Source organism: Lucilia cuprina, chromosome X (genome assembly GCF_022045245.1).
Source record: "Lucilia cuprina isolate Lc7/37 chromosome X, ASM2204524v1, whole genome shotgun sequence".
Classification (NCBI taxonomy): Eukaryota; Metazoa; Arthropoda; class Insecta; order Diptera; family Calliphoridae; genus Lucilia; species Lucilia cuprina.
In genome coordinates, this window is record NC_060949.1 from 4,857,442 (window position 1) to 4,879,290 (window position 21,849).

General features: G+C 26.8%; 1 protein-coding gene across 3 annotated transcripts in view; it reads right to left on the reverse strand.

Annotated features, from left to right (window-relative positions):
- Positions 1-4,991: 4,991 nt before the first annotated feature.
- Positions 4,992-21,849, reverse strand: part of LOC111687445 (putative uncharacterized protein DDB_G0277255) — a 32,550-nt gene continuing 15,692 nt past the window's right edge. For all 3 annotated transcript variants that reach the window (XM_046945486.1, XM_023449886.2, XM_046945495.1), the window contains exon 3: positions 4,992-13,786. In XM_046945486.1, coding sequence (XP_046801442.1) covers positions 12,144-13,786 — 1,643 coding nt within the window. In that variant the 3' untranslated portion in view covers positions 4,992-12,143. The remainder of the gene's footprint in view (positions 13,787-21,849) is intronic.

Sequence of the window (21,849 nt, forward strand, 5' to 3'; positions counted from 1 at the left end):
ACGATATGCATATTGCGAATGAAATATCAAAATGAGTAGGTTTACAGTTATGTTAAATACTCAGATTTAAGCATAATGAACAAAAAATGGCAGATTTCGAGGCATCAAATATATTATAATTGAAATCGCTAACAATAATCATATGAAAATAATAAGACCCAAAGATATCAATATTTTCATAAGGTCGATAAACTACACCAAATAGAAATTTCACACTATTAAACAAATCTCTAGAAATAAAAATTTTACACTTCAGCCAGAGATGCATTTCAGATAGAGTAAAGAACAGTTTATAGAAAAGTGTCCTAAAACATGCAAAAAATGATTTATTTAATATCAAACTTTGTATTAAATAACTAGGTAGCTTTAAGGATTTATAAATAAATAACATAAATTGATTTTAATAAATAAGAATATATGTATTTGATTTAATATGTATGTAATTATACTTTAGTCTTATTTGTTTTTTACTTAGAAACTTTTGCTGTTTGTTTTAAATTGTAATTAATTTTGTTAAATGTTATGTATAAAATAAATCACAAAAAAATATATTTGCTTTATAAATTATATATTTCATTCTTTTCTGATTTTCTCTCGTGTATGTATGTAAGTATATCTCAACTTCATTAGCGCATTATAAACAATAAGAGCTAATCTTTAGGTGAACTATTAGCGATTAAATTAAATTATACTCGAAAGATGTTTTTGAGTACTCAGTTAATCTGTTTGCTAGTTTAAGAGCCCAACAGCGGTGGTTTAAACTTAAGCAAGAAATGCGGAAGTGTAAAAAGCTGATGCAAAAGAATTAAAATAGTTTTGTAAAAATAAATATAAATTATGGAGGCTTCAAAATACAAGGTTTATGTTCTTTTTGAGTTTTCGATTATTTTATATTACACTTAATGCTATCTTTATCTTCTTATTTTTTTATAAAACATTATTTTGATAATAAACAATGACGTGTTGTTTTTGGCAACACTGTGAACTTTAATTTTGTACTCAAAACATCAAAGGGGTTTAACATCAGATTACATGTATTTTAGGATTAACTAATCACATTATAAGTTCGCTCGTAATAATTATATACGCATTTTTTGGAAATTTTCCTTTTAAAAAATTATATGTAAAATAGGTTAGGAGATCACTATCAGTATTTTTCCTCAAATTTTTAATTTTTTAGAACGCACCTTTATTATTCTTAGCAATGATTCATATAAATAAATTACATAATCTTAACAAAATGAAATTTCGTTATTATTAGTGAAATATTTGTTGAATACATTAAACAATTTTAAAAGTTTACAATCTCTGCTTAAGGTTTCTCCTTTTTATTGAAAACAATTTTGAAACCATGTCATTTATTATTAATAGAGATCTTTTTACATATTTCTGATATATACATTTCTTATATAATGCAAACTATAAATCATAAAACTTAGATTTCTTGATGTATTTCATTGATTTAACACTCAATAACACACACATGTAAAAAAAATAATATTTTTATCATCCTAATTAATTACTATGAAATTAACTTTCTTTTAAATTTATTTAATATGTGTATACTTGAATAAATTTATGGTTATTTATTGTATGTATATTTATATATCAACATATACATATATAAATATAAATAATATATACATACATATATGTGTATGATATTTAATTGTTTTATTATTTTGTGTATTTTGATTTATTTTTTAAATAATTTACTTTTTTGGTTTTGTTTTTGTGCTTTCATTCATCTCACTCTTAAAGGTTGTTACATATATTATTAATTTCAAGATATATATTTTAATAGCTTAATTATTTATGGTAAGACGTGATAACATTTATTTAAAATAAAATAATATTACCAAAATTAAAGAAGAATCAATTAGAATAATTAAAAATAAATCTTTATCTTATTAACATTTGGCAGTTCTATTCAATATTCATTATTATTTGTTATTATGAAGCTTAGTTTACACCTATCAAATACCAGACGTGAAAGAAAAAACATATTATAATTACCATTAAATTTGTATATATTTACACACACTTAATATAGTGTTGAGGTTATCATTTTGTGTCTATAATATAGTTTACAAATTATTTGCAATTACAATAATTCTGTAAGATCAAAAAAGTTTAAGAATGTTACCAATGTTACGTGTTTCTTTTTAATATTCGATAGGTGTGTACAAAACTGTAGTATTATTATTACTCTCCCTATTATAATAACGCGAGTAATTCGGAAATAAAAACAAGACAAAATCGCAACCCTCTGCCTAAAACGTAAGTTAAAGTATTAGTTTTGAAATATTTACTTATAGCTAGTGTGTAGGTTTTTATCGTTACATTTGCATAACCAACATTTATCGATTTGTGTATACTAAACATACAAATATATCTTTTTGATAAGGAGTACAGTTCGGATTACTCGAACTCTGTTAATTCTTGTCAAAACAACACCAAATTATTTTTCAAAATTTAATTGAAATCAAGCAATAGTTTTTCAAAAACAAAAAACTCGCAAAACTGAACCCTTTTTCGACAGATTTTAAAGATTTTAAATTAAGATAATTTTTAATACTTGATTGCCTTATGTGGCTATTTGGGTATGCAAAATATACATACAGTAGTAGAAAAAATAATAAAAGCGACATAATTTTGTTGCAAAAACTTTGACCTTTTGTGTTAAATTTTACCTAACTTTAACTTGTTTTCCTTATTTGTCAAAATACTTTGATATTTATGTCCATTTTAAACCTCCCGGGGCGGTTAAAATTGTAATATTGTTCTAAATTTGGTCCAAAAATCGGTGAATTACTATTATATATAAGTAAATCTAAAACTTTTTCGACTAGAAATCTTCTCAAAAACTAATTTCATATAAAATTAAACAATGTAAAGTAATTTCATTCTTTATCTGCCTATACTATTTATGAAATTTTGAATTTGGAACCCCTGAATCAGCTGCCAGGAACCGTACAGTAAATTAAATTAAATTTAAAAATAACAAACTGTATCATAAAAAAACAAAGCGAAAAGTATATTAATTATATAAGAACTTCATTTATAATTAATAATTTCAAATCAAATAAAAAACTCCGTTAAAAAAATCGTATCTTATGCAATGATACGAATACGATGGGGTTAAAAATTATATAATATATAAATGTATATATATTATTTGAGATACTAATCATAAAATTTTAAGATGTAGTTTTTTAAAAAAATAAGGGCGGTTCTATTTTTTCCACCACTGTATTTTGCCCTCCGCTCTAGAATTGGTCACTTTGTTGTAAAACTATATCATACAAAGAAATAGGCTGAAAGGATAACGTTAACTGGTGCCACATGGGGAAAATATCGATTTTTTTCAGTTTTTGATCAAATTTGTCCATTTAGTAATAATTTTTGACCTATATTGTAAAGAAATCGTAATGTGCACAGAGTAAACATTTCGGAAAGATATAAAACAAAAAATTGCTTGAAAACTGTCGGCGATATTACTGGAATTTATCGTATATAGTCCGATATTTAAAATAAAGTAAATGAAAGCTAAGTTGAGGCACTTGGGCACAATTTAACACAAAAGTTGAAAACTTCAAAAACACTATTTCAACAATGGTATATATAATTAGAGGAATAAAGGATATAAAACAAAAAATTATAAATTAAGTATAAAAAATTATCTTTTGGCCCTTTTTGACTATGGAGTTATGTTTTTGAAACTGATAATTTATGTAATCCTTTTATACGGTCGATTTTCAATCAAATATGCCTAAAAAACAAAATTAAAAAAAAAATTGTCCCATGTATTTGAAAGGGTAAATTTTACTTTTATAGCTTCAACTTCATACTAAGAATTCAAGTCATATTTATTAAACATGACCGATAAAAAAAATAATATTTCGACATGGTATTAAACTCCAAATTTTATGGGTTATGAATGTCCGATTTGAATAAAATTTGAAATATATATTTTATATTATCTGGTCTTAAATATTCTAAAAATACTTTGCTTAAAATGTGTAACAGAAATGAATTACGTATTAATTATTCTAAAATTTTACAAAAAAATGCGATTTTTTCGAAATCCGCAGAGATTAAATCGCAGGTACAGCTAAACTGTAAGAGTTATTGATCTAATTTTTTTCACCGTTTTATTCACTTATCTGTTGTCCAAAAATCCCCATGAGATCTTCTAAAAATTTTGAAATTATTGGAACAAATTTTCAAAAAAACTGAAATTGGATATTTGAAACAGCTGTTGAAAAAATTAGACTTTTTTGACCATAGCTGACAACAAGTTCGCGGTTTCATATACGGGCCAAAACTATTATTCTAGTAATTTTAAAGTAAGAAAATTTTTTGTAGAATATATCTCAAAAATAAGTAAATTTTTTTGTCACATTTTGGATTTATGTGCTGTGAGACACGTTGATGGCATGGGAATTTGTAATAACTTTAAATATTTCGAACCAATTTTTGTGTTGTATATCTTTCTGAAATGCTTATTATGTGCACATTAATTTACAATAAAGTTCCAAATTTATTACTAAATGGATAAAGTTGAGCAGAAAGTTAAAAAAATTGATTTTTTCCCCTTGTAAACTTGGAAACTTTAGAGCAGTTGCGGCACCTGTTAACGTTGTTCTATCAGCCTAATTTTTTGCATGACATAGTTTTACAAACCATAGAATAATTTCAGGGGGCACGGCCTGTCGGATATTTTTTTTCTTTCATACAAGGTTGGAGCACTCTAATTTACACCATATTCAGGAGCCTAAGAGAAATCGTTATTCGGTCTTAACTGGAGGCAATACGAAATTAGCTGAACATTATCATAAACGAATGAAAGAAGGATTCAGAAAGCACATAAAATAAATAATTAATGAGGTTTACTGGAAATAACCATGCGTTCCACAACAATTGGATCTACGCTCCGAAACGACCCGAGTCATACTCGGCCAAAGATTATTTACCCATCGGAAGCTGTATCAACTGAAAGTTTTCTCCCCAGGAACTGATACAACAACAACTGGGAACACAAATTGGTTTTAAAGTTCATCAGAAATAAGTTGAATTCGATAGAGTTTATATCAGAGTTCCAAATATTCTTGAAATGCAAAAAATAATTTTTGTTGTATTATCTCAATCAAAATTGAGAAAAGAATACAGAAATATTTTCGTAAACTTTATAAATGAGTATGCATATTTTATTTTCAACTCCAACAGTCGAAAATGTAAAGCAAGCAATATTTTTCATATAACATTTACATGAATTTTCACTATTTACATGAATTTTCACTACTATGGAGTATTTGTTTTTTTTTTTTGAGCTGGTTGAGTTTTTTGTTTATTTTGAAAAAAACTGTTTTATATTGTTTTCACAAATTATTTTTGCAATTTCTGAAACAAAGCGACGGCAACCCACTTTGTTTAATGCTGTCAAGTAACTATGGAGTATTTGTTTTTTTTTTTTTGAGCTTGTTGAGTTTTTTGTTTATTTTGAAAAAAAAAAAACTGTTTTTATATTTTTTTATTTTTACAAATAGTGTGATGAGGAAACTTGACATATTTGAGTATTTGGAATTTTTTTATTCTTCACCATTCAATTTACAGAAATATGAGCTAAAATAAAAAAAAAGTTCATTTCCGAATATGAACATATAAACAGAAATTTATAATTTCATTCATGTCTATTTATCACGATTGTTTATATTAAAGTTTTTCAGATTATTTATGTTTTTACTGAATTATTTGTTTTCTTTGGACACATACATATTTTAAGTTAAAATATGCTCAAACTGATTTTTGTAAATTATTAAAAAAATAGTAGACCGAGAGTATAAGAATTGTGTTAAAAAAATTCTCATAACTCAAAAGATTTTACAAAGTTGTCTTGTTGTCTTGTTTTTTAATAAACTTAATCTAAATTTTAAAATATTTCTTTTTATAAATAATAACATTTGTTCTTTAATTTTATTTATTTTTGTTTTTTTGGCAGGAGAGCAAATTTAGCATTAATGTATTTTAAGTTCAGTTTTATTAGAAAAAGCTTATCTATACAATTCTTATTCAATAATAAAAAGAACGTTTTGTATGTCTTTTTCTAGTCTTCTTTATTCATTTCGTATTTTTTATTTCATGAGTTTTAATAAGTATACCTATTAATTATTGTTTTAATTTTATTTATATAAATATATAGATTTTTAATAAAATTATCTTAAATATTATTTTTATATATATATATATATATATATAAATATGTAAGTAATATATAAATATTTATTTACTGCTTATTTAGTCAGTCGTATTTTTATTTCTGAGGAAAAATTAGATAAAATGTATATATAATTTTTGGAACAGTTTATAGATAAAAGTATTTATATAAAAAATATTTCGTTTATAACAAAAAAATTAATTAAAAAAAGGTTTTGAAAAATAACGTTTAACAAAATTAAATTCAACTAAGTATGAATATTAAATATTAAATCGCTAATTTGTGTTTTCTTTTTTTCTCAATATTTAACTCTTGATATTATTTTCATTAAATTTTATGTGCTGCTATTCCAGATACTATAATTATTTTGGATGTGCCTGTTTATAGAAACAACAGATTCTAAAAACATATTGTAGTTTCGAAGTGAATGAATTGAAAAGAATTTACTTCCTGTAAAATGCTTTTTGATAAAAGCGATGCAAATTTATGCGGAACATGATTAAGAAAATGTAATACAAACAACTTATCTTACTAAAAACATAAATATATCAAAACTAAATAAAGGGCCAAAAAACAGAAGCTTAATCACCCGAAAATAATAAAAAATATATATGTTAAAATCTAAACGATTTGAAATCGAAAAATGTGAGTATGTACAATCGACGTCGTCTTCAATATGTCTATTTAGTCACTACACTGCAATATTTGTTTGAAGTTATGTTGTTTCAACTTGGACATATAAAACTTTGATGTTTGGTAAAATATTACTTAATACTATCAGAAGTAAGAACTACACAATTAAAATTGTTTTCGAATTCGACCTCGACCAGTTTTCATAATTTCTGAAAATGTAATATTAAAATGTTTTGTTAAATAATATATCAATAAAAAATAAATAATGCATATAACTATATTATTATGCATCTATTATATTAAAAATTTTAATGTACGGGGTACTGGGTTAACTGTTGTAATAAAAAGCAATTATTTGTGACCCTACATGCTGTTTCGATATATCAAAATAAGATATGCGAATTGATATCACTCTAATCGAATATTAAAATATTTAAAAATCAATCTCTCTTAATTATAAAAACAGACTGATTCTATTACATACGTATGTGTGTATGTATATTTACAAAAAAGTGTCAAACAAACTATAAAGTGTTAACAAATTAGATTTACATTTACGATAAAAATTTGGTAAATTACTCCACTCCAATGTGAGTCAAATGTTTTAGAAAATAAGCGTTTACATTTTTTGTATTATCAGTTACAGTTAACAGTAAGACCATTTACTTAAAGATATATAACAACAAATTTTTACTATTTAAGTACGGTTTAAAGAGCAAATTTATTATTTTGAATGTGTTTTTAATAATGTACATACATATATTAGTTTTAGTTGGAAAATAAATTTTGAAATGATATAAAAACAATCCGAAACATAAATTTATTTTAGTACAATAAGTTTGTTAAAAGTAGTATCATGGCATTTAACGTTTTGTATTAAGCAAAACTTTTATAGAATTTCGGCTTTTTGTTGTTAAATTATTACAAAAAATATTTGTATGCTATTTTACTACTTATTTTTTTATTTGAATATTTTCAATGCAATCAACAGATTAAATAGCACACATCTTGTTTTTATTTTTCATCACTACATTTTTTGCATATCCTTTACTTCAAAGACTCTTAATGACTTTGTATCGAGTTCAACTTAAAGTTTTAAACACTTCCTTTTACAAAATTTTCACTTAAAACTACTTTAAAATAAAAAAAAATAGTATGTAGGACATATCAACGATAATTTATACATACAAGTAGAGCATTTTTCAACTTTAAAATGTATCGATCATTGGTTCCAGACAATGTATATTTTTCATTATTGTCGAGTAAAAGCAATAAATTTGCGATATGTCGCAAAAACGTAAATGGTATCTATTCTGTTTCGAATATTTAAAAAGCAAGTTTTTTGTTATTTCAAATTCAATATGTGAATTTATAAGCCACGAAAGTAACTTACATAAGTATATTACCGGCTACGAAATGCATATACACATGTATTTAGTTTATTTTGATTATTGTTTTTCTTAATTTGAAGAAAAATTTTAAATGTCCTTATACATATGTATATGTACATAGTTCCTAGGAGGGCCTTAGTAAATTCTTTCCATTCTTGACATCTATGTTCTGATTCTATTGTGTCTACATATTAGCCTGTCTAGTTTATCCGCAACTACCATTAGAGTTTAGATAATATACTTGTGGAGTAGAATTTTTATTAGACATGTGAAGAATATTAAATTTGTCGATTACAGATGTGTGTCGTATTAAAAAAATATAGTAAACATATATGAATATCAAACTAAATCAATTATTTTAATAAATTAAACATAAATACTTTATAAAGTTTATTAATTATCTAAATTAATGGCATAATTAATAAGTTCTTTGAAAAAATAAATATAATATGATCAATATAAATCACGGTAATTTTATTGTGGCTACATGTATGTATATTGTTTATGATCTTAAAATAGTTATTGTTTGACAATTGTTTTTTTTTTGTGTTTAATCATTTAACATAAAGTAAAATTACACAATATGCATGTATTTTATTTTAAATTTTAATTTACATTGGCTACCAATAAAATATTTATATAATTTGTTAAGTGTTTATGCTAACTACAGCGAACAAAATTCAATTCATTAATTATAATTAGTACATTCCAAAATCATTTGGATTGCCTTAATTGAATTTTACTCTCTGCTGAGGAAGTATATACGCATTATATACCATCTTAAATTTTATTTGTATAAATTAACTAGGTTCCAAGTTCTTATTACAAAAATATACATATATTTACACCATGCGTAATGTTTTAAATTAATATAACAATAATGACAACCAACGAAAAAAATAGTATAACATTTAAAAAATAAAATCCGTTGATAATAAATTTCATTTTCTTTTCGTTACTTTTTTCTTTAATGCAAACATTTTTATACCCTTCACCTTCGTAAGGAAGGTTTATAAGTTTGTCAAAGACCCCATACATCTGCCAGATCCGAGTCTTCAATAATTCTGTTTTGAGAAGATCGCTATTAATGGCGGATATATGAGCATAAATCCGAGACATCCTCTAAAAATTTAATTTAAAAAAAACACTTTTTTTATATTTAGATAATAAAGCAACAATAACATACATGTTTTTATGTGTGTTAGTTTCATTGCTTTGCGTATTATGTTTTTTTTTTTGGAGTGTGTTCGCATTATTGGACGTAGGATGTTTTCATTGCGTTTCTTAATTTTGTTTTTTGTGTATTTCGTTTCGTATGTTTAGATGTCTGTTGGTTCCATTGCGTTGTTGTTTCCTTTTTTTTTGCTATTGATATAATAATGATATAGTTGAAAAATAGATTAAATATATATTTTATAAAATTCTTTTTTTTAATACACTATGGTGAAGGGTATATAAGATTCGGCACAGCCGAATATAGCACTCTATTTTTGTATATTGAGGGGAAAATATATAACGAATGTTTTGAACAATGACCACGTGTAAATACAACAATATCAAAGATTGATATACATAGATCAAAGAACAGAATATTTTTTTCTTAAAGATCGTAAGAAAATTTTAGTATCATATGAAATGTATTAATTTATTAACTTATAATGTCATTTTTAAACATTGCGCAGATGCAAATAATATTAAAAAACCATATATACAATTAATAAAAATAATAACACAATTAATTATTATATAACAAATAAACTCAATAAACTTCCAATTAAAAATAATAAATTTAAAATCAAATAATTTAAACTAAAATTAATTAATTAATATCTTATAAAAGTCTTTCATTTGTTTTTAAAGTCTTTATATTAAGAACTGAGGAAATATAGTTAAAAGTTAAGAAAAGGGAAATTTAACCCAATATTTTTTATAAATATAAAAATCTGTTTTGTAATACATTTTGTTTAATATAAATCTATATCTAATATAAAAGTTTTCATTTATATTTTCATTGTGATTTGGATTATCTGACTAGTAATTATGTACGTAAATAATGCATGCACAAAATCTTATTATTTTAATACTTGATAAGTCTAGTTATTTTTATTTTATGTTTCTTTAAATGCAAATTCCTGGAAGATTCCGGCTGTTAGCAGGTTTTTTAATATTTTTTTATTATTAATAATTTATTTGTATCGTTTTTTATTTTTGTTCATTTTAAAAAATATAAAAAGGATTTCAGTAAAATCTATGTTAAATATTTATTTCGGTTTTTAAGGATTACTTATACACACTCACTCGACATGTCTGTGCAGTTTATTGTATGCAAATAACTATTCATTAACCCCAACTATATCTAAATGTATTTATGGATATAAGGGTGATCGATTATTCGAAATTAAAAAAAAAGTTTTCGAATAGTTGACTTTTAAAAAAATTATTTTTTTTTAAATTCAATAAAATTAACATGCTTTTTTAATAACATAAAAATACCATGGAGAATATGCATATAATGCAAAATTAAATTGTTATAATCAATTAATTATACAGTGTCTGACACTCATAGCATGATCTTTTACTTGTTAAAAAATATAATCCAAATAGAGGAATAAAGTATAGGCATTATAAAAACCATTAAAATAATGTTGTTTAAAATAAAAAGTAATTATAATAATTGAAATTACCTATATTTAAAATTTTCTAAAGTTTTTTAACTAGTTAATTTAATTTTAATCCTTTTATTTTATTTTAATACGTTTATTTTTTTTCAAAAATGTAAAATTTTGTGCTTAATTTCGAAACTGTCGTATTCGTTCAATATATGCAAGTATGATAATTACTTTGTTTCAATTTCGTGTTTATAATTTTAATAACTTTAATTTTGTCCTCTAAATTGATTAAAAAATTTTAAATGTTTCTAAAGAAACAAAATGTAGCTAGGGTCACATTTAGGAAAATGCAAACATAATCCAAAATTAAGCTAAGTTCCATTTAAAATTTAATTTTATTGTGATCATTTTGAAATAATATGATTCCAACTAATTGTTTAAAAATTTTATCCTATTGAATATGGAACAAATAAAATGTTTTAAAAAAAACATGAACGTAACAGTAATAAATTTCGAAAAATTATGATTATTTTATCTGACGGTTGATGTTTTTTGCCATTATAGAAATAATCATATTAAAAAAAACAGTTGAGTTGATCTTTCTAATGTGATTCATTGATATTTAAATTCATATACAAAAAATAAATAAAAAAACTGAAGCTTTTTTCTCTAACGAAAAAACAAAACCTTTTGAATGCTCATCTATTAATTAAAACAATATTTAAGTAACTTAATAAAAATATTTCGACATGTTTACTAGTTTTGGTCTAGTGCAATTAATATTAGAAAATCTGAAACGTGTATATCATATAAACAATAATAAGAAAAATAAAGCACTAATTTATATGATTATAAAATATATCAAAACAATAATATAGCTAATATTAAACGTGCAAAAGACTAATTGACAAAATAAATAAATTTATATTTATTAAAAAATAACAACATTAAAATAGAAAAAAGATATATATTCTCATTAAAATTTCGACTTATTCACTATGTTGAAAATTTTCGAAATAAAAAAATCTAACAATAAATGCATACTTTTTACAAAGTATGTATGTAAATTTTAAGTGAAAAACACTAAGCTTGAGTTGACACGAGTAAAACGTATGCACTTTTCTCAAGTAAATGTGTTGTCTATATCAAAATAAATAAGTTGAAATTGAAAAATGTCATGAAGATCACTGCTTTTTGCATACGAGTATTACGTGTAAATGTATTTGTTTCGTATCTAATAAAAAAATAAATTTCTTTATGAACATTTGGAAATACCTTATAGTGTAGTTATACTTAGTGAACTCTTATAGCTTGGTATATTTGTGTGGAACATACTGGACAGCTTGCGTCATTTTGTTGACATAAACGATTTGCACACAAGGAACAAAATATGGTATGACCGCAAGGTATCAAAGCAGCAACAATATCTTTTTCATGGCACATCCAACAATTTTTACGTTTTAGCTTTTCTAATAATTTAGTTTTTGAAGATATTTTAAGCTGCTGTTGTTGCTGAAGTATTGCTGTTTTGTTAACATGTTCACCAAAAAGCGAGTCTGTAGGACTTATAGACGTTGATGTTGGAGAACAATACGAATTGGTTAGCGCCGCCAAGGTGTTGGGTAAACCCCAACTATATAAAGGTGACTCACCTATGCCTTCATCGATTTCGATGTTATCGTTATTTCCAGTGCTGCCACATGTTCCATTAGTTGTTGTTGCTAATGATGAACCACCATTTAAAGATTTCCAAAATTGAATATTGTTGTTGTTGCCACTATTATTGAAGCTCTTTGAAGACGATGCTGTTGAAGAGGCTGAAGAACAAGAACGGGTAAGTAAAGCGTTTGTAGTCAGGTTATTTGGTTGATGTAAGATTCCGCCGGTACTGTTGTTCGAATTTTCTAAGAGATTAACGCTATTTATTACCGATTTTAAATTTCTTATGGTACTAGCATTATTATTTGTTATTTGTGTAAAATTTGTATTTTGCTCATTAACAAATTGTGTGGTGGCATTTGTTTCCATTATATTGTTAATGAAGTCATTGCAGTTCAATGGTATATTTCCACTATTGCTGTTGCCAGAATTCATCGTTACACGTCGCTGTATATCGTTTACGGAGATAATGCTAGGATTAATCTCATTGTTGACGAAGCCGTTAAATGGAGTCGAAGCATTGCATTTATTGGTCGAGTTTAAAATGCTACCACCGATCTGACTATATTCCAATGCTGAACCTATTCCATTTTTATAAATTGAAGATAAAATTTCTGAATGCAAATCATCGTTCAGCATTTGATTTAAGGAATTCAAAGATTGAAAAGTTGAATTTTGATGAGAAGGTAGAGATTCATTAATGCAATTAATTCCACCTGCTGGTGCAGGAGGAGGTGGTGGCGGAGGCGGTGCTGCCGGCACAGCCAAAGAATTGCCAGTACGTGTAGCAATATGTGCCTCAATTTGTTTTCTAGCCATTTGAACATTGTCCGGCATGCCAGTTACTTCAAATATTGGCTCTTTGTCTCGAGATGGCGTTACAATATAAGTTTGAGTCTCGTGCTGAATATGCTTAATAGTATTTCCTTTCGGTCCTACAACCAATCCTACAACTCTATATGGTACTCGTACTTGAATTGTTATTTGACCCGGTAATGGCGTAGTGGACGACAATGTGTTTTTATTTAACGACACTAAATGCCCACTGTTGCCAGTATTCCCGCCACCAGTTAAACTCGTTGAGCATCCATTAATGCCATCATTTGTACGTCGTGTTGCACGTATTAATGTAAAATGTTCTGCAGCTGACAAAATTTCACGTTTAGCTTTAGCAACATCCTCCTTACGACCAGTTACTACAAATACTGGCTCTTCATTTCGCACAGGAGTTTTAATATATGTATTTGTTTTAGCCCGAAGTGCTTTTATTTTGCAACCTGAAAGTAAAATAATCCTTTTTATTATAATAAATATAATTATGCCACAAGATTTATGTAATACAACAAGCATGATTTTAAAGAGTTAAGTAATTATTGTACCTATCGAAACAATTTATGTACACGCGTTGAATGTTTACCTAACAATTAGGCTTTATTATTAATTTATGCTAGAACTTATGTTCGAAAAACTTTAAAAAATACTATTTATATTATGGACATTCATTTTAAAGAGCTTTTATTTCATTTAATACCCCATTGACACATACACGAAATCTAGTAGATTTCGTTTAAAATCTGTTTGCAAATCCACTTCGTTTACACTTAATCTTCTTGACATGTTCGAAAAACTTTAAAAAATACTATTTATATTAATTTATATTAATCTCTGCGGAAAATCGCCATTCAGCAATAAATTTTACAAACGTTTGTAAAGGAATCGTAATGGACAACTTTCTATTGGAACAATGCTCTATATAATTAGAAGGATAACAGAAATACAACAAAAAAATTATATATTAACCCTTTTTGACTATGGAGTGAACCTGAGGATAAAACTTTTAAAATTCAAATTTTGTTTTTAATACTAATAATTTATGTAATCCTTTTTACGGTCGATATTCAATCTAATAGACATAATATGTAATATTATTACAAAATACAATCTTTATAAGATAGTGTTTTGAACTTTGATTTTAAATTTTTCCCAATTGCCTTAAAGACATTTGGCTTTTCTTCGCTTTAATATTGGACTATATACGATAAATTCTAGTCATTTTTTTGTAAATATGGAAGACAAATAAATATTATTTCGATATGGTACAATGAGAATTACCAAATATTGCAAAATTTGACCTTTGAACTATACAGGTTATGGGTAAATAACGTCCGATTTTAATAAAAAAATATACATTTTATATTATTTGGACTATTTCAAATGTACAACAGTAACGTATTTTCTAAAATAACACAATAAGTAATGCAATTTTACGGAATTCGGCCAAGTTCAAATCGCAGATACAGCTAATCTGTAAGAAATATTGATTTAATTTGTTTGCCGTTCAATAGCCATGTCTATTGTCCATAAATCTCCATGAGATCTGAAAAAATCATATTTTTAATAATAAATGAGAACAAATTTGCGTTGTCATATAAGGACAAAAACTAATTCGAGCATTGTTCACTTCCCTTCAAAAAAAAAATTACATTTTCAAAAAATCTTATAAATTTCCACAAACTCTATTTGAAAAAAACTAAAAACTTTATCATAATTTTTATTTATCATAATATTGTTTGTTATACATGACTATATTATGCGTGTGACGTTAGCTCCGTTTTTTCAATGTTAACAAGTCTGTTATGTTAATAACATAAATCTCGCTCAGAGAGTGCTAGCGAGTGCAGTCAAAAAATAGTATAACCGATTTTTCAGATAGAATATAAATATATATAATACTAAATTATTCCTAAACAAAAATTAAAAATTTTTAAGATTAAATTGGTAAGTTTTAAGACAATTTCAACAAAAAAATATAATTTCTGATCAAATATGATATAAAAATTAAAAAATCGGGCATATACAAAAATTTGAGAATCAATTCATCTCAAAAATTTTCAGCGATGTGTATTAATATTCAGAATTTATTTAAAGACTGAGATAATCGGAAAATTTAAAAATTTAAATTTTTTATAAATGAGACCTACATATATAAAACATAAGAAATCGGACTATATTTCCAATTGTGCGCAGATTAATCCATTCTAGGCGAAAAGTAAAGTCTTAAAACTTTTCAGAAATGTACTCTTTATATTGAGAATGCATTTCAGAAGTGAGTTTGAAATTTGGAAAACTTAACATTTTTATAAATGATACTTATATAAAACTTAAGAAATCGGACTATATTTAAAATTGTGCGCAGATTAATCCATTCTGAGCGAAAAGTTAAGCCTTAAAACTTTTCAGAAATGTACTCTTTATATTCAGAATGCATTTCAGAAGTGAGTTTGAACATTCTGAAAATTGCAAAACTTAACATTTTTATAAATGATACCTATATAAAACTGAAGAAATCGGACTATATCTAAAATTGTGCGCAGATTAATCCATTCTGGTCGAAAAATTAAGTCTTAAAGCTTTTCAGAAATGTACTCTTTACATTCAGAATACATTTCAGATGTGAGTTTGAACATTCTGAAAATTGTAAAACTTAACATTTTTATAAATGATACCTATATAAAACTTAAGAAATCGGACTATATTTCAAATTGTGCGCAGATTAATCCATTCTGGGCGAAAAGTAAAGTCTTAAAACTTTTCAGAAATGTACTCTTTATATTCAGAATGCATTTCAGAAGAAGTGAGTTTGAATATTCTGAAAATAGCAAAACTTAACATTTTTATATATGAGACCTATATAAAGCTTAAGAAATCGGACTATATTTAAAATTGTGCGCAGATTAATCCATTCTGGGCGAAAAGCAAAGTCTTAAAACTTTTCAGAAATGTACTCTTTATATTCAGAATGCATTTCAGAAGTGAGTTTGAATATTCTGAAAATAGCAAAACTTAACATTTTTATATATGAGACCTATATAAAACTTAAGAAATCGGACTATATTTAAAATTGTGCGCAGATTAATCCATTCTGGGCGAAAAGTAAAGTCTTAAAACTTTTCAGAAATGTACTCTTTATATTCAGAATGCATTTCAGATGTGAGTTTGAATATTCTGAAAATAGCAAAACTTAACATTTTTATATATGAGACCTATATAAAACTTAAGAAATCGGACTATATTTAAAATTGTGCGCAGATTAATCCATTCTGGGCGAAAAGTAAAGTCTTAAAACTTTTCAGAAATGTACTCTTTATATTCAGAATGCATTTCAGAAGTGAGTTTGAATATTCTGAAAATAGCAAAACTTAACATTTTTATATATGAGACCTATATAAAACTTAAGAAATCGGACTATATTTAAAATTGTGCGCAGATTAATCCATTCTGGGCGAAAAGTAAAGTCTTAAAACTTTTCAGAAATGTACTCTTTATATTCAGAATGCATTTCAGAAGTGAGTTTGAATATTCTGAAAATAGCAAAACTTAACATTTTTATATATGAGACCTATATAAAACTTAAGAAATCGGACTATATTTAAAATTGTGCGCAGATTAATCCATTCTGGGCGAAAAGTAAAGTCTTAAAACTTTTCAGAAATGTACTCTTTATATTCAGAATGCATTTCAGAAGTGAGTTTGAATATTCTGAAAATAGCAAAACTTAACATTTTTATATATGAGACCTATATAAAACTTAAGAAATCGGACTATATTTAAAATTGTGCGCGATTTGGCATTATTTTTACGATTTTTGTGTAAAAATTATATGTTCTAATATTCGTATATTTTTCATAATTATGTTTATTCGACTTTTGTTTTATCGACTCATATTCAGAATTGATCAAGGAAACGTAACCAGAAATTTGTAATATAAATGACTTTTTCGAATGAAAATATTCGTCTATAATATAGACTCTATATTAATAAATGTTTTATAGTTGTTCGAATTAACAAATGTACGTACTTCTACAACAAATTGAACAAATGTGGAATGTATGTATACTATACATTGTACAGTATATCTTGTATACGTAAAAGGCTTATTTTCAAATGAGCAAAAATTGTCCAAAGGAGTTTAGATACCTATTTCTTCACTATTTCCAATTTAATTTTTTAAAATAAAAAAAAAATTATTTGTTTTGCTTAAAAAAAGCTTATACAATTTTCTTTAAGGGCTCATAATCGTTTAATTGGATGCGAGTGGGATGTACATTAAAAAAAATATTTTTTAACTCAAGAATAAGATTTTTTAAACATTTGGCTATACCCTATTTTTTCAAATTTGTTTTTTTTTTGATTAATCTGCGCACAATTTTAAATATAGTCCGATTTCTTAAGTTTTATATAGGTCTCATATATAAAAATGTTAAGTTTTGCTATTTTCAGAATATTCAAACTCACTTCTGAAATGCATTCTGAATATAAAGAGTACATTTCTGAAAAGTTTTAAGACTTTACTTTTCGCCCAGAATGGATTAATCTGCGCACAATTTTAAATATAGTCCGATTTCTTAAGTTTTATATAGGTCTCATATATAAAAATGTTAAGTTTTGCTATTTTCAGAATATTTAAACTCACTTCAGAAATGCATTCTGAATATAAAGAGTACATTTCTGAAAAGTTTTAAGACTTTACTTTTCGCCCAGAATGGATTAATCTGCGCACAATTTTAAATATAGTCCGATTTCTTAAGTTTTATATAGGTCTCATATATAAAAAAAATTGATTTCTTAAGTTTTATATAAGTATCTTTTATAAAAATGTTAAATTTTCCAATTTTCAGAATGTTCAAACTCACTTCTGAAATGCATTCTGAATATAAAGAGTACATTTCTGAAAACTTACAAGGATTAACTTTTCACCCAGATTTCTTAAGTTTTATATAGGTATCATTTATAAAAATGTTAAGTTTTCTAATTTTCAAAATGTTCAAACTCACTTCTGAAATGCATTCTGAATATAAAGATTACATTTCTAAAAAGCTTTAAGACTTAACTTTTCGACCAGAATGGATTAATCTGCGCACAATTTTAGATATAGTCCGATTTCTTAAGTTTTATATAGGTATCATTTATAAAAATGTTAAGTTTTGCAATTTTCAGAATGTTCAAAATCACTTCTGAAATGCATTCTGAATATAAGAGTACATTTCTGAAAGGCTTTAAGACTTAACTTTTCGCCCAGAATGGATTAATCTGCGCACAATTTTAGATATAGTCCGATTTCTTAAGTTTTATATAGGTATCATTTATAAAAATGTTAAGTTTTGCAATTTTCAGAATGTTCAAACTCACTTCTGAAATGCATTCTGAATATAAAGAGTACATTTCTGAAAAGTTTTATGACTTTACTTTTCGCCCAGCATGGATTAATCTGCGCACAATTTGAAATATAGTCCGATTTCATATGTTTTATATATGTAGGTCTCATAAAAAATTTGAATTTTTAAATTTTCCGAATATCTCAGTCTTTAAATAAATGTTTAATTTTTGTTTAGGAATAATTTAGTATTATATATTTATATTCAATCTGAAAAGTCGGTTATACTATTTTTGTGACTTTTTTATTCATGAAACGTTAATTTGGCTGAAATAACTCAGCTATGTTAACCTAGCACTCTCTGAGCGAGATTTATGTTATTAACATAACAGACTTGTTAACATTGAAAAAACGGAGCTAACTTCACACGCATCCAAACTATTATCCAAGTTATTAATATATATATTTGAAGTAGGAAAATGTTTTTTTAAGAATATATCTCAAAAATAAGTAATTCAACAACTTCGTTTTTTGGAAATAGAAAATATAGTCATAGAACATGATTTTAGAAAAATTCTATAACAATTTTAGCCATAATGCATTATTGGAGTGAGATAACACACGAAGCCATTCTTACAACAAAAGATTTTTCAAATAATGAATAATTAATCCTAGGTATACAAATTTGTGGATTTCTAGACGTATGTAAAAAAATAAACCGAGAACAGAGTTGAAAAAGTACTCCCCACTTGACAGATTTTTAAAAAAGTAATAAATTTCGGAAGCAAATAAAATTATTAAAATCACAGCCAAGAATGCGTTTAACATATTCCAATACATGATCATATCTACAATGGAATTATCAAGTCGGTGAAGAAACCGCTCAGATTCTCCAAACAACACACGCATTTTAATCATTCACTGAAAAAAATTTTGTGAGGACCAACATAAAAATTTAGAAGATAATTATTAATCTCTGATCTAAAATCAATGGAAATATCAAGTCGGTGAAGAAACCGCTTAGAATCTCCAAACAACATACTTAACCTCAAAAGAGTCAAAATTAATTAGATCATTATCATTATTTAAATTACATGACTTTTGTCATTCTCCATCACACCTGACTGATTTAATACTTTACATCATTCCCCGACAGCCAGCTCTACGTTCCGGAATGACCCGAATTATTCGGCCAATTGCTGTCAACCCCAGCAACAACATTACAATTTTCTGCTGTATGATATCCAAAACAATGGCATCCTAAACAAAATTTCCGAAATAACCCGATATATGCAACACAACAACATCGTGGTCGCATTGCTTTTATCATTCATAACACCGTGCAGTATAGAGCACTTTCTCTCGATTCTAGCTCCAGAGACCAATATCTTGAAGTTCAAGGTATTGCAGTTAGATCGGGAGGAACCGACTTAGAGCTCTATGTCTATATTCCTCCTGTAGCCAGCTGTACAGCTGAAACCATGAAATTAGCACGTTGGTAAATGAGTACAAGCGGAAAATATGACTAAGTAGATCACTTGAAGAACTGTAACTTGAGTTCGGGTGTTAGTAAGTTGTGGTCTAGAGTTTGATCTCTCGCCAACCCGACGAAGAAGGATGACAGGGTAGTGATTAAGTTTGCTGACGTCCCCATTTCTGACCCTGAAGAGTGATCGCGCGAATTTTGCCCGCAATTCATTGAGCACACAGACGGAGGATATATCATACAGGCTGATATCCCTCCTATCTCTCCTAGCCAACAGCACTTGGGGTATGGATAAAGAAACCTTGTTGGCTACATATAAAACGATCGGTCGGTTAGTGGTTAATTATGCTGCTTCAGTGTAGTCACCTTCGCTCAGTGATACCCAGTGGAGAAACATTCAAAGCTGCCAAAATGCCGCTTTAAGGACTGTAACATGCTGCCTACAAATTACCTCGGAACAACACCTGCACGAGGAAACGAAGGTCCTCCCAGTCAAGGAACATAATGTCATGTTAACCAAACAGTTCTTCTTGGGATGTCATCGGAGAAGTAATTCCAATTTTAACATCACACAGTTGGATACTCCTCCGAGGCATGTCAGATATGTGACAGGATCCACAGGTCACTCACCGCCCAAAGCAGACACGGAAGAAAACCTGCCGCGGAAAACAAGAGTAGTTCTGGCACAACTAAGATCGGGATGGAGCAACAGGCTCAATGCTTACTGGTCACGTATAGACCGTGCCGTCCCCAACGACATGGCACCCACCGTCCTTCATGACACCACCACATTTTCAACCGCTCAGCTGACCCTACTTCACTCTGTCCAATGGTTTATGGACGCATCAAGTTAAAGTAGCCGAATTTTTAGGCCTGGTCCCCCAACTAGATTATTGTATAGTTTTAGCTGTTATAACAACAACAATACTTTCCATAAAAAAGTTAAATCAGGTATCGCGTATACAGTTTTATTTTCTCCATTCTTAGCCTTGTTCCTATATCTGCAATACACCCCCAAATTTACAGTAGTTTTATCAGTTGGATAACTCGAGTCTAGAATGCCATCATTATTAAATTTGACCAACACCAGATATTTATGATTCATATAACATACGTGATGTAAATCATAAGCAGACATTATTTTAAAAACGAACACAGAGAGAACACAGCAACATTATTTAGGCCATCATCCAACACTACGGTTTAATCGATGATGTAAAACATTAATTTCAATTTTTAAGGGCCATCAATTTGGACATATACGTCGATATTATTTTGATTTATATAAGTTGACGTTTCCTTTTTAAAGTCAAATAACACCTGTGTAATTTTTTTAAATTCGGCATTATTATTTTTAGAAGCGTTAACAAATTCATTAAATCTTCACGAATTGACCCAGAATTATCATTAAAAGGAACAAGGAGTTTATCTGTGATGTCAGCACATTTCAAATGGAAATATTTTTACAGACTCTATACTCATTACACATAGCACACTTATAAACCTTAGAGGCAGGCATTATTTAAAGGCAGAAAAATAGCGCCAGCACCAAGTAAAATAGTAATATAAAAAATTAAAGTAAAAATTAGAGTAAAAACAAGTAAGAGTTCTATATTCGGCTGTGCCGAATCTTATATACCCTTCACCATGATGTGTTAAAAGCCTTTTGTACCTTTTGAAGAACGAAAAAGTACCAAAAA